The sequence below is a fragment of the Protopterus annectens genome, chromosome 10.part0 (genome assembly GCF_019279795.1).
Source record: "Protopterus annectens isolate FY-2018-M chromosome 10.part0, PAN1.0, whole genome shotgun sequence".
Lineage (NCBI taxonomy): Eukaryota > Metazoa > Chordata > Ceratodontiformes > Protopteridae > Protopterus > Protopterus annectens.
Window position 1 is genome coordinate 517,058,103 of NC_056744.1, and position 15,783 is coordinate 517,073,885.

General features: G+C 37.7%; 1 protein-coding gene across 4 annotated transcripts in view; it reads right to left on the reverse strand.

The window, feature by feature from the left end:
• Window positions 1–1,169: 1,169 nt before the first annotated feature.
• The window catches only part of LOC122813204 (voltage-dependent R-type calcium channel subunit alpha-1E-like), a 4,399,719-nt gene continuing 4,385,105 nt past the window's right edge, over window positions 1,170–15,783 (reverse strand). For 3 of the 4 annotated variants that reach the window (XM_044085387.1, XM_044085385.1, XM_044085384.1), the window contains one exon: window positions 1,170–4,189. In XM_044085387.1, coding sequence (XP_043941322.1) covers window positions 3,647–4,189 — 543 coding nt within the window. In that variant the 3' untranslated portion in view covers window positions 1,170–3,646. Of the gene's footprint in view, window positions 4,190–4,377; window positions 4,395–15,783 lie in introns of all 4 variants that reach the window. The other variant, XM_044085386.1, reaches the window with a different exon arrangement.

Sequence of the window (15,783 nt, forward strand, 5' to 3'; positions counted from 1 at the left end):
CAATAATGGATGATGAATAAACTTTGTAGAAATTATTTAAGAATACTGACTAGGTACAGCTGATATAATACATAAAGTGTTTCTTGATCTAAAGTTCTTAGTGCATATAGATATTTCTTCAACTGTCTGGGTGGGTCAGTGTTCTTTTAGTACAATTATAGTACTATATCTAATACTGGACTACAAAAAATTACTGGACTTCATGAATGAAACTCAGAACTATAGAGTTTCATCCATCCTTTAACTAAGAGGGTCATAAATATTTTACAGTCTGTACAAGGTAATATGATGGACCTTTATATCAAGCGATGCATCCATGAAGTATGGGTTGGGTATAACTGTTGTCTCAGAAGAATTCCATGATATAGGAAAATTACACCACCTCCAGGGATATTCTTGTATACCTGAATAAGAAAGTGAATTGCCAGCAAGGTAAACTGTCCATATAGTTCCAGTGCAAACTCACTTACCTGCCTGTATACCGTTACCTGTAATGGCTTTGCATGTTCTCCATGTTACTGCTGACTGCTGCTGTAGAGCCCCCATGTCTACTTAAATGAGGAACCTATAGCATCAGTAGAGTTACACTGCAACAGCAATAATTAACATCGATCAAACTGTTATATAGACTCAATGAAAAGAACCCAAGCTGGAACCTGCAGGTTTATTAATCTAATCCCTGACACAATTGACAGGTTAAAAAACAAAATAATGCAGCACAAATATTTCATCAGATTCTGACTATTGCCCAGTCAAGATCAGAATAGAGCTACAGTACTGTTACTGTTACATCTGTATGTCACTCTGTTTTTTTTCCTGTGTCTTGCCTGACTTTTTATTGCACAGCCACATCTATCCCACACTACTCCATACTGAGAGGTTGACTGACAGTGCTGAATTTTTATTATGTTTTAGCACTTGGCTTTTAGCAGTACACTACAATCTTCACATAAAATATTTTTTTTTTCTTGAAACAAACTTTGATAGCATCAAATGTGATGTTACAGATGTCATGTGTAGGTAGACTTGTTTTAGAGTAGGTTACATTTTATCAGTAAATTATTTGTTTTCAAAATATTTCCTTCAGTGCCCCAATACACACACACACACACACACACACACACACACACACACACACACACACACACACACACACACACACACACACACACACACACACACACACACACACACACACACACACACACACACTGTTTATCATGACATAGCCACCTTTATTACTCTCCGTATGTTTTTATCCTGCCTTACTTTGTGCTAACTAAAAAATTCACTCTGTCTAGACAAAGACAGACAGCTGATGATCAGATCTGCTACTTGGTTTCCAAAGGGATAAATATTCATGAACATAATTATTTACAGAAGCCAAGGTGAGACAAGTATACCAATCTTACACATGCTGTCTGAGTAAAGGAAAAAAACATACATCAGCGGGTATAAATTACGTAGTAATTGTGTTATGGCTAATCTGTTCAAATCAAAAATGTATTACTTAACTAAAGCCATAAGCAGCTGATGTGACTGATTCTGCAGAAACATATAAAAGTCTTTTTTTTAATTGTTTTAATAACATTTGTGACACTTAGGTGAGTCTGAATTCCTTCTCCTAGGTTTTAAGTTGCTTTGCTATAGTCTGAAAAGAAGTCATACAAATCAAAATTAATTATATATGCCAAAAGAATCAGTATTCAGTTTTCTTTAGTCCCCAAAGTAATGATTCTGAATCACCACATTCTGAATCACAACATATTCGCTTCTACACACTTACATGATTCTTTCTTCATCTTCAGGACCAAGTCATATTTTGTCTTAACGGAATAAAAACAGAGCTGCCTGTATCCTCTAAACATGTACTCTTACAAATAACATTTTGGCTTCCTTGTTTATGTCACTGTTGTTTAATTAGCAGCACTTGTATTATCACTCAAGATCACAATTTAAAGGAATACAAGAGAACATTGGCTCATCACCTTAAAGGACACAGCTAACAGTTTGCATGGTGAATTAATTTTACAAAAGTAAAAATAAATATTCATGGTCTCTTTCTATAAAAGGTGCACAGAAAAAGTGTTAAGTATCCCATAACTTATTCATGATAAACGAAGCAACAAATTCACCTGGATGAAAAGAGTTATCATGGATTCTAATGCAGATACTGCAACGTTTTATATAAATAGTCATGTTATGAAGGTTCACATATTTTGCCTGTACAAAAACCACAGTTGCATGCACTGGTACATAAAGTTCATTTCAAACTCTGAAGGTGCAAAACATATATAGTATATACATTTCTATCTATAAATGTACATTGTCTGCTTCAGAATGCAGCACTGAAAAAATCGGAATGCCAAAACATTATTTTTAGTTGTACAGATCTGCAAGGCTTTTTAAATTATGTTGGTAGTCGATGGAACCCAAAAATGTGAATGCTGTTTTCCCATTATTTAAATGACTAAACAGACACATACACTTCTCACACTTTGTCAGTACATCACAACCATGACAATTACATTTTTAAACTTTAAACATGTTTCTTTCAAAGGAAAAAAATGTGTATTTTAGTGGGATATCAGCACAACTGGAATGGCAGAGAGGAGTCCATACTTTAAAAATATGCCATCCAGTGAGTTAACACAGATCTGCATTTCAATGGCACAGACGAACATCCTGATAATAGAAGTATGCTACCTGTCATGGAAATAACCCTCTCAATAAACATATATGGAAATAGAATTTCACGACTTAGTTAACTATTACAAATGTGGACATTATGGCTTAATATGTAATGAAAAGAAGGGAGAGAATTACTTTGAGTTTTTAGGAAAGGTCCTTAGACCTCATTGTGCATCCTTGACACTAAATAAACATTTCCAAGAGCACATAGCATCATACTACAACAAGGCCTAAGAGACCTCTTTTACCTGAATCGTTGTTTCCTTCCATAATCCAACTTTCTTCATTATTTAATCAAAATAAAATCAGGTCCATTTTGCAGCCAAGTCTCTTGATGTGCCAACCTGCCCACACATAACTATGTCATTCATTTCCAACAACAGCCTCGAGACATCATTTTTATGTTACTTTGATTGTCAGGTTGCACAGTTTTTTTGAAGACTGCCACTTGTTCAATGTGTATCTCAATTAGAATGCTAAAGTGTATTAGTAAGTGGTATTAAATCAGCATCCATCATATTTGTCCAAAGGGTACAATAGATTTTAATGCACACATGGGACCATTCCTGCCTTTATCCATATAAAGATACATTAATAAAGATCCATAGCAAACCTCTGTATGGCTGCAATATTTCTAACTGCACAGCTTCTTTATGTTTTGCCACGTGTACTTTACACCCATGATAGGGCCATATTCAAAGCAAGCTCACCATTTTACAATTTAGGCAATTTTGCCATCTAATATAGTCTTTGCTCTCTTAAAACATTAACCAGGTAATCATGCAGACTGCCTCTGATCCTGTTTTACTTTTTCTTAATTTTAAGATTATTAAAATTAACACCATGGAGGCTTTTACTGATATTGTATTAATACCGCACCTTATAGAGGTTTCCATTCATAACCATTCCTTGCCAGTTGATGATACATTTAAAGGATATAAAATTGCCTGTCTTCTTAACATTTGTCATCTTCATCTGTGTCACCAAGCAGATCACATCCTGCTCCAGACTGTGAACGTTGGACTCCTCTTGTGCGAAAGTGCCCATTGGGTACCTGCCAGGAGTGCCTGTGTGTTGGAGCAGAACTAATAGTGTTGGACCTTCCAAGACTTGTTGCCACAGCAGCTTCAAAAGTGAGGGTCTCCTCTACAGCTGTTGAGTCAGGGCTTGGGGGCTCCTCATGCAGAGGTAGGTAGGGTTCTGAGACATAACGATGAGACATAGTTACACGGCCATTGCCGTTCTGAGGGGGGATGGAAAGCTCATTCCACAGTGTATCAGTCTGCTCAGTTCTGTCTGACCTCTCGGACTGCTCACTGGTCCTTACTGCAGTCCCATTTGATGAAGGGACTACTCCTACAGGAGCATGAATTGCTGGAGAATATGAAATCCGAGGTCTCGGTGTTGAAGGTGTCTGTGGTAGCTGTCGACGTCCACGTCTCGGTGTGCTGGTTCCAGATGTTGAAGGAGCTGGACTGTCACTCAGAGAGCTGTTTCCCTATGTACAGAAAAAATACATGAAAATCAAGCCGACAAGCTGGCAAGATACACAGAATGTAGTACTTATGCCTCAACTGATGATGCAAGAAGGTGAAGACATAGATCCAGTTTAAATACAGGCCTCTAGGTTTACAATTCTGACTGGTTAGTCAAAGACAGGTCAAGCCAAAATTATGTTTAACGCACCTTTCATAGCTTCCAAGCTGCATAACAATAAAATAAAACAGTACAGGCATAAACAGACAGTAAATACAATGGATTTTAAAAAGAAGTAAAATCACACATTAGCCATAATTAAATTCCTCCTTTAATATGCAAGTTTTTTTGTTGGATAAAAAAAGCCATCTCCAATGCTGGATCTCTTTCTCTCTCAGTTACTGTGGTTCACAGTTCCATCAAACAGAGACCACAACACAAAATGCTCAATATGTAACAGGTGATAATTGAGTGAATCTTCTACAGCTGCTCTCACATGTCATTCCCTTGCAGCAGACCTGCTCAGTGTCACTTACTTGAAAAAAAAAAGTGCACAACCTCATCTTACTACTAAGAATGGGAAGTGCCTGACCTCCCACTAACATAAACCTACTACATGCTTATGCAGGTCACTCAGAATCCTAACATTATTACTAAAAGTCCCACTCACTCCCTAACATGAATCTAAACCTTGCTCCAAAACTCCAATCTTAAAACCCCTATTCATTCTCAAATTCTAATCACAAACCTGGAACATAAAGCTAAGCCTCCCAGTTGCTCCAAAAACTTACACCTTCCTGCCATTTCATAAACCTAAGCTCATACCCCACTAATTCCAATATGAAAATTCCCACCAGTTCCCTAACCTAAATCCTAAACTCCACTCCATAACCATTACCTTAAATTTCCCAATCAACCCTACACTTAGCCATTAAATTCCCATCAGTTCCCACTCTCTCCCTGTGGCTTACCTTACTCAAACATAAATGCTTGTTTGACAAGCCGTTCATGTGGGCTGCCTGTAATACAAGTATTCTGCTGCGTGACTATAGTCCATGAGAACCCAGGATTTGGGCACATGAAGTAGATCCTAATTGGGCCTTTGGGTATTTATAGTAGTTTCACAGTGGAAGAATGGAAGGCCCTAGCATGGTAAAGCTCTAATCATGCCTTTCAGGTAGGTAGGCAGGATGCAAAACATGTAGACTGCAGTAAACCAGTACCAGGGTCCTGAAGCTGCTTCTCAGTCCAGGTGGGAGACACTGCAAAGAATTCAGGGCAGATGTTATATAACGAAAAGAGGAAGCCCTTGTCAGCAGCCTAAATGCTGCATTCATAACAATTTGCAAAAGGGACGGGCCACTAACAGGTAATAGACATGGGACACTGTAATTGTGAAGATGTAAAGGTAACCAGCATATGCAAATCAATGTCAACGTCACCCTTGAGAAAAAGGTAACTGATCTTAGGGATGTTCTTTAGATAAAAAAAATAATTAACCACAGCTAGTCCTAAATTGAAAAGTCATGGACCAGATTAGCTGAAATATCACATACCCAATCCATACCTGAAATATCACTCCTAAGAGCAAAATATGGAACTGGCTGCAGGAAACCCCAGTGACACTGTGCAGATGAGTGTGCAGTCTATACTTCAGTATATTTATTTGCAAGCAGCAGTCATCAGTACATGTCAGGTTGTTATTCACATAGTCATATATAATACTGAGTGCAGTCATACTATAGGTGTCAAATAAAAGATGGATCTGATTATCAACTATATAGCAGTCACAGGTCATGTCGTGTGTATATATGATGTCTCCTATTTTCAGAATATAGGAAATCAATAAGCAGGAGCTCAAAGCGCAAAAGACAGAGGAACACCACAAAACAAAGGCATATCCTTCAAGGGGGTCTATGTCAGAAGATAGAGTTTTCAGAAACACAAAATTCATATGTTCGAGATCATATGATTAAGTTTGCGAAAACCCAAACTTCAAAATAACACAAAAAACAAAAAAAAAAACTTTTTTTTGCAAGGATGTAAGCCCACACCCCTGCAAATTATATTTGTCAACTTCGAGATCAAACTACAGTGGGGAAAAGGGTAAATTTCCTGATCATCACTGTACCACGATCTCCATTCAAAAGCTTTGGGTTTTCAAAAATTCAATAAAATGGTCTCGACCATGTGAAGTTTGAGTTTCTGAAAACTCAGTGATCTGATAAGGACCCCCCCCTTCAAGGAACTTGTAGGTAAAGAATCACATTTTTTTTTTAATATTTATTTAACATAATTTATCATGTCGAACTCGACATGCATTCAGATAACAAATGAAGACAATTAAAATTATATTTTAAATAAGTACTACTACTATGATTTAAAACAAACACATGGTTTCTGTTTAACAGAATATTCCATAAGAGCAGTGTAAATGGGAAACCAAACATAAATTCTTATAAACCAAAATGTTTGAGTCATATGGCAAAGCACATTGTTGAAGGAATTTTTATTGGAGTGTTTTGCATAGCAAGCAGGGTTAAACAATCATACCTTGAAGCAGGTGAGTCAGTTTTAGTATGTTTCTAGCTCTGCCTTAATATTTATGAAATACCATCATCCTTACTAAAAGCAGACATATAATATAAATGTAATTAATTATTTAAATAATTATAGTCCATAATGTTGTGACTTTTCTAAACAGCAACTGTCCACGGAGGACTAATTTCTCTCTTTTTCCTCCTCTCAGATTTAGAGCAGATGTATACACTCTGGTAAATACCACTGAACAAATATCACCTTTAATCAGTCATTGCTAATATTTCTGGGTGAACACCATATGGAAGAATCGGTTGTAATGAAACAGACTTACTTACAGCCATTGATACTCTGCACTAGTCTTTGTTCTAGACTTCTGATGTAAACCTTTGAAATCAGGGTCCTATGGCAACACATTTGGCCTATTTTCTGCAAACCTGACTTCATCAACCCCCCCCAAATAAACTACATTTTGTTGAATTCTTTATTTTGCACGGTTGTTGTTGTGTCTTTCAGCTTTTCCCGGTTAGGGGTCACCACAGCAGAACTCCGGTCCGCTAATGATTGGCAGTAGATTTTTACATGCCGAGTTGCCAGCTCTGACGCACACCCTTCAACGAAGGTACGCCCATTCATGCACGTCTCCACACAGAAGACGCTCTAGCTGAGAATCAAACAGGATGTCTTACTGTGAGGTGACAACGCTACCGCAGCACCACCACCGCAGTCTAAACAATAATAAATAAATTACTTCAAAACAGTCTTTGAAGAGGCAACACCAGAACCTGCACTGTTATGACTCCATATACAACTTTCTATGCATTGCTTCTTGAGAGTCGCATCTTCTTAATGAAGAGAGAAACTTAGAACAGAAGCTACCTTCTGTTAGCTAAAGGATAAAGCTGAAAGGATGACTGTATCCTTTGGGAAGTCATCTATCACCGGAAACTACTACATTGACAATACGATTCTAATAGTTGACCCAGCTGTTCAGGATTTTGGAACTTATTTGGACAGTGTCCAGACTTTTGACCAATATGTATCCTTTGTCATAAGAAAGTCCTTCTATATTGCATAGCTTATAAACTAACAGATAATGTCTAGATCAAGGGATGGCATTGTCCCCATTCTACTCAGCCCTCTTTAGGCCAGTTATTAAGTATATTGTCCCCTTTGGAATATATCTGTCCAGACACATGCAGCAACTGGAACACTCACAGAGATAACTTATGCACCAACTCAAAGGTCTGTCACTATATTTTGTATCCTACAGACTGCTAAGAGGTAACCTGTGTCTAGCATATAAGGCATTCTCCAACCCAATACTGATGGATTTACTGCACATTAGCAAGTCAAATGCATCAAACGTACTCAGGCTAGGGATCCAAATCTCTTCTGCACATTAACAGAACAGTTTGGAGGGACTGGTGTATCTCACAATGGATACCACTGCTTTGGGACTGACTGTCCTTCCATGTAAAACAAAATTCATCCCTGAACATATTCAAGCACAACTTTGAGCTATGGTTAAGAAACAGAAAATTTACCCCAGGACTACCCCCTGTACTACTAAAGTTCAAAGGCAGCTCCTAAATACTTTATTCCATGTATGGGTCACCTCAGATTATCTATGGTATGATCCCAGTTATTCTTATTAGGGGTAATATATAATTATCGACCATGGGATGGGTAAGGCCGATCTAACACCGAATGGAATAGGTTATTATGGGCACCAAAAGGGAAATTGACTAGGCTTAAAATGGCCCACAAAGGCAGCTAGTAAAGTATTTACCTATGAACTATGAACAAACCAGTAAGTTATTCAAGTCCTTCATTTATGTATATAAAAAACAGACATGATTCAGTACAATTCTCCAGTGTATATTTGGAGAAAGGTAACATTTAATGACAAGTAATCTGCCAAAGTGGATAACTCCTCTGCATTGCAGCTATTAACTTCTTTCTAACTAATGGAAATCTGTGCTTTATAGATAGCTATAGTGGACTCTGGGAACACAGTAGATTAAAATAAAGTTAAAACACTTTGAAGGTGCGTTATATGGGACATTCCTTACTACCTCTGTATCTGCTGCTTCATCAAAAGCACAAATAAATGTAAGGGTTGTGCACTACGCATAAGACACTGTTGAAGTCTGTATGAAAGAGAGAAAGATGTGTCAATACATGAATAATAATCTCAGAAAAAATATGTATTCATCTGTATGAACACATTAGGCATGATGTGGATAGTTTTATACAAATGATTGCTCAATGTTTCCTAAATACCCTAACCAGGGGCTCAAGAATTCCTAGAACTGGTGAGAAATGGTGTCCCTTAAGAGTGCCTTTATAAAGAGGGATAATGTCACATTAGACAATACTCTGGAGAATGCGTGTAAGTACATCCATCACGTTAATTTTCTAAGTAGCTCTTTATTCTGAATAGCACATGGTGGCATGCATCTATTTCCTTTCAACTACGTCAACTTTTATTTCACCTTCTAGCAGGAATCCTACAATTAGTGGATCTGTTTGGTCCTTCATAATCTGGAGAAAATCTATCAGCAAGCAAAGGTCACGCATGTTTACATTCTCTTCACAAACTCAGCCTGGTCACCTATCTTAGGCTCAGCTCACCAGAACCCATATAATCATCTGCACCTCATCTGTCTGCCCAGGAATTAGATCCCTACTCCAATGCTATCTTCCAAATCATCTCCTTCAGTCAAATAATAAACAACTGCTTAGCATCTACAAACTGCAAAGGGTTGCTGGGCTCAGTCTCTATTCCAATTGTATAGCTAGAACTTGAAATAAAATTTCTATATCAGTCAGGTCTATCGCACATCTTCATATTTTCAAACCATTACTTGCCCTCTGCCTCCTGGCTTTGTCCCTGATCCTCATCTGGGGCATAGCTCTCTATCACCCTTTATCGCCTTTCTTATCCCTCCCTCTAATGCAGTAAATCAGCAAGCATTTGAAATGTCAGGACCTGCTAGACTGAGTCCCAAAATATGGAGCCTGAATGGCTAAAAGATCAGACTTACATGTATTAAGGCTTAAATGCCATTTCTCAGAATATTTTCTTTTCTCTTAGGCATGGCAATTTTAGAGTTGGTATACATTAGTTCAGGGGGTGGGAGGGCTTGCCCCCGTCATGGAGGTGCAGGCAAGCCTTCCCAACTTGCAAAATGAAGTTTTAAGGAGAATTGCGATTTTCAAATTTCACTCTTCTCCTGTCTTTTTTTTTTTTTGATGTTTTGGCACTAGTTTGAGTGTGCCTCCAGGCCTTTTTGCAGTTATCTCATACTAATGCTTCTAGGCATCAAGTATTGTTTGTTCACATTTGCATTAATAATTCCAAAGCCATGCTACATAGAAGTTATCAGAAGATTTCATCTTAAAGCATATATGATGGCAAACCCAATTGCATTGATATTTGACTTCTATCTAATGCAGCTAAAGAGATATTGAATATTATTTGAATACTGTTTATTTGTATTGTGATCATTTTCATATTTCTATAAATATCCCAACTCTCAGGTAACACAGACAGAACTGCATAACTTCATATGAAAGCTCACAGCTGTATGAAGAAAATCCTGCCGGCAGTATGTCTTTTTTGAATGGTTACTGAGTTATCATAAGCTGTTTATACAACATTAAAAAAAATTAATATTCACTGCCTTTATTTTGGCTTATAAATTCCACTTTAAAGCATCAAACTGAATGAATGCCAGTAATGTAAAGATTATGTTATCCTGAATAGTATGCCATTTACAGTTTTCTACTAACTCATGGTTCCAGAGATAAGAATATTTGAACTGTAAGGTGATAACTTCACTTTTTAAAGGTTCAAGCCACACTCAATAGAGCTGTACTGGAGGGAATGAGTTTAGCAAAATCAGATGGTGGTCACTGAAAAAGGAGTGGAGGTCTAACAATTGATGAAAAAGAAGTATAAATGTAAAGGAAATTATGAATATGAATAAACAGATGTGTATTTATATATTTAAACTTACAGTATGTAAATATTTATAAATAAGTAAATATTTTGTAAATAAGAGTTATTTTTATGTATAAATAAAGGGCCCCTATTTATTTCAATAGGTGCAGTGGGATCTATTACATCCACTTGACCCAGAACAAACTCAATCAGATGGGGCCTCAGTTTAACATCTCATCTGAAGGATGACACACTCAGGAGCAGATCACCTTTGTCATGTTGCACTATAGAGTTAGTAATCAATCTACCTGGTGTCAAAAGTTATGTTTGGAGTAACAGTGCTCTCTATACCTTATCTAGTAGGATCTGAAGCTAGAGCACCTTAAGGGCATGAAAGGTTAGTTGTTCACTTATTTTATTTATTTTTATTTAGTCTTTGTTAACTAGAGTAGAACACTGATCTAGCTGAACCATCTTCACACTCTGCTCAGGTGCAAACAATAGATATCAATGCTAGATATATAAGCTCAAAACAAACATTACATAAAGTAAAATGCAGTAGCTGTAGTACAGTACATTTACTGCATTTATTAAACAGAAAATTCTGACTGTGTGCAAACCCCCTATTCAGCATAGGCCAACAGTATATCTAGTATCATCAGCATAGTACATAGAACATATTTACACAGCAGTAGACAAACATGTAATACAAGTTATGCAATGCAAGAAAAGCTTCTTGTTACAATTTGTGCAACTAACAAAATTGACAACTATTGAACTCTATTGCAGATTATAAGTAAGCTGGGGCTAAGTAAGAGATAGCTTTTGGTGCAGAAAGGTGTGGATTCTTGTCTCACACCAGTAAGATTAATTGCTGACATTACAGTGTAGCATAAGAGGGGTGTTGCTTCTGCTTCAGTTGGTGGCAGCTCGGATGTATGTAAAAGATTCCAAAGTACCTATTTAGAAGAATGGGGTCCTTTATTTAACACAACATAAATAACTTTATTCACATATTTGCAAAATGTACATATTTACAGACACATATATAAACATTTCTATTTTTTACTATTTATCATTTTTCTTAGAATAGTCTCTTCGTTATTCCTCCATAACTGATCCCCACAACCACTATCTTCCTCCATAACTGATCCCCACAACCACTATCTTCCTCCATAACTGATCCCCACAACCATCTTCCTCCATAACTGATTCCCACAACCACTATCTTCCTCCATAACTGATCCCCACAACCACTATCTTCCTCCATAACTGATCCCCACAACCACTAGCTTCCTCCATAACTGATCCCCACAACCACTAGCTTCCTCCATAACTGATCCCCACAACCATCTTCCTCCATAACTGATTCCCACAACCACTAGCTTCCTCCATAACTGATCCCCACAACCATCTTCCTCCATAACTGATTCCCACAACCACTATCTTCCTCCATAACTGATTCCCACAACCACTATCTTCCTCCATAACTGATTCCCACAACCACTATCTTCCTCCATAACTGATCCTCACAACCACTATCTTCCTCCATAACTGATCCCAGCAACCACTATCTTCCTCCATAACTGATCCCCACAACCACTATCTTCCTCCATAACTGATCCCCACAACCACTATCTTCCTCCATAACTGATCCCCACAACCACTATCTTCCTCCATAACTGATCCCCACAACCACTATCTTCCTCCATAACTGATCCCCACAACCACTATCTTCCTCCATAACTGATCCCCACAACCACTAGCTTCCTCCATAACTGATCGCCACATCCACTATCTTCCTCCATAACTGATCCCCACAACCACTAGCTTCCTCCATAACTGATCCCCACAACCACTATCTTCCTCCATAACTGATCCCCACAACCACTAGCTTCCTCCATAACTGATCCCCACAACCACTATCTTCCTCCATAACTGATCCCCACAACCACTATCTTCCTCCATAACTGATCCCCACAACCACTATCTTCCTCCATAACTGATCCCCACAACCACTATCTTCCTCCATAACTGATCCCCACAACCACTAGCTTCCTCCATAACTGATCGCCACATCCACTATCTTCCTCCATAACTGATCCCCACAACCACAAGCATCCTCCATAACTGATCCCCACAACCACTATCTTCCTCCATAACTGATCCCCACAACCACTATCTTCCTCCATAACTGATCCCCACAACCACTATCTTCCTCCATAACTGATCCCCACAACCACTATTTTCCTCCATAACTGATCCCCACAACCACTAGCTTCCTCCATAACTGATCCCCACAACCACTATCTTCCTCCATAACTGATCCCCACAACCACTATCTTCCTCCATAACTGATCCCCACAACCACTATCTTCCTCCATAACTGATCCCCACAACCACTAGCTTCCTCCATAACTGATCCCCACAACCACTATCTTCCTCCATAACTGATCCCCACAACCACTAGCTTCCTCCATAACTGATCCCCACAACCACTATCTTCCTCCATAACTGATCCCCACAACCACTATCTTCCTCCATAACTGATCCCCACAACCACTATCTTCCTCCATAACTGATCCCCACAACCACTATCTTCCTCCATAACTGATCCCCACAACCACTAGCTTCCTCCATAACTGATCCCCACAACCACTATCTTCCTCCATAACTGATCCCCACAACCACTAGCTTCCTCCATAACTGATCCCCACAACCACTATCTTCCTCCATAACTGATCCCCACAACCACTAGTTTCCTCCATAACTGATCCCCACAACCACTGTCTAATTTTTCATAATATATCTGCCCAAATCCATTTCACAACAAACAAATTATATGAAATAAATTCTTATATACCCTTCTCACATATTCTTTCTTCTTGTTCTTATATCAACGTATTAACAATACAGATATGAATATGAATTATATCATTAATATCCTCAAAAATGTTTTTCTACACTCAAATTCTTCCCAGAGTTTCACTACTCTTTTACATTTCAGAAAAGTGCATTGCTGTCTCTTCCTCCTTACAAATTAAGCACACTCTTTCAACTTTCTTTTAATATGGCATATTCACCTTTACTGGTACTTTACTTATTATCAGTCGCCATTGGAAAACCTGACACTTTAGTATCTTTGTACACCACTTGGTCCTTACGTTAATGGCTTTAATCACTTCCTCAGGTAACTTTTCATATGGATTTACATACTAATACTGATTCATGACATTATTATACAGCATCCTTCTATCTTTCTCTATATCATCAATTTTTATTTTATTTTCCATGACAGTATTTTTTCTCAATAATTTTTAATGTTTTTATTTTCATATTATTTTCCTCTTTTTCTTATTCTCATCATTTCCAATTCAAAAAACATGTGTGCCCCAATATGTATAAAAGACCACATTTCTTCAAAACCCAGAACAGTTACCAAATTGTCCTGTATATAATATCTTTCTATTACAGTGTAATTTTCTTTTCAAATTCTCACAGTTAGTCTTTTCTTCTTTTTAAAAACATCTTCTCAGATTGTTGGTGCTTTCCTCTTTTACTTTTTCTCACTACTGCACAAGTTTTATTTCCTGCTGCATTCTCTGCTGATACGTCACCTGATTCATTTTCCATATTGCAATCCTCATCACTTACGAAAACGTTATCTGCCATCTCACCACGTGAAACAGCAGAATTGTCACTTGGATCATGCTGCTCAATTATATTTAAGAGAACGTTATCTGCAAGCCCTCCTGATGCCAGTCTGTTATCTGCACCACTTCAAGAGACTCACTTACTTCCTTCTCCATGGAGACCATTAAACACTGCTGATTTGTAACAAAACCCTCCTCATTTGTAACACCCACCACACAGGAATCTTCACTTACATTCAGAACCTCCGTATCAAACAAATATTTCTCTGAAGTGTAACATTTCATCTCTGAACTCTCCATAACTTTTCTCTCCTCATCCCTACTGCTGTTACTGCTGCTTCCCTTCGGCCTCTTCCTTGTTGCTGTAGGAGCCCTCTGACACAATGTAGCAGCTCCAAAGTGTAAGAGCCTATGAACCTATGAACCCTCTGACACAATGTAGCAGCTCCAAAGTGTAAGAGCCTATGAACCTATGAACCCTCTGACACAATGTAGCAGCTCCAAAGTGTAAGAGCCTATGAACCTATGAACCCTCTGACACAATGTAGCAGCTCCAAAGTGTAAGAGCCTATGAACCTATGAACCCTCTGACATAATGTAGCAGCTCCAAAGTGTAAGACAAGTTCACTAATGCCCTGGCCAAATTTCCTGTAGTAGCATCAAAACCACTTGAGGTCTCCCCTGAAGAGAGGATAATAAATAATTTAAATAATTAAATAAATATATAACTAAATAAAATTAAGAAGGGAGTTAGTAGGGAGATGGGTAGGTCTTAATTAGAGAAATTAGGTGGTACAGGTGGTGGAAGAGAGACTAGCAGGCAGAAAATACAGTCAAGGTTTTTAAGGGACTAAGTTAGTGCGATTGTAAATCTTATAAATAAGATGTTTACCCAGAAAGAGACATTGTATATAAAATAATACAGAGGATACAGTACAGTACACTAGTGTTAACATAAAATGTTAAAGTTTTATTTATTTATTTATTTTATTTTACATTTGTTGACCGGGCTAGTCTATCTGGATATACGTCCATTTTCAGTAGAGGCCTGGGGAGAAAAGCTCCAGTAATTATTACAAGGTTTAAGAAGGCGTTACAATAGAAGTTATAACAAATATAATGCTAACAGCTTTTTTTTTTTTTTTTTTTTTTTTTTTTTTTTTTTTAGGAAATTGCAAATTACAATCTTAAAAACCAAAAAATACATAAACTACAACCTACGTGATGTGCATATCACAATACTCATTACAATACAAAGAATCTAAAAACATAAATGTTATAAGAAGAATGCTAAAGTGTAATGAGAGATAAAGAAAAGCTGAAAGGGGTGTAGGGAGAAAAAATAGGGAAGAAGAAAAGTAAAGAAAAGAAAAGAAAACAGAGTGAGTCTTGTTAGTACAAGGACATCGCCATTTTTATTGAGGTACCGTTTAGAAGCATTTAAAAAGTGGGGGAGAGGTCTGGGATGAGATATCC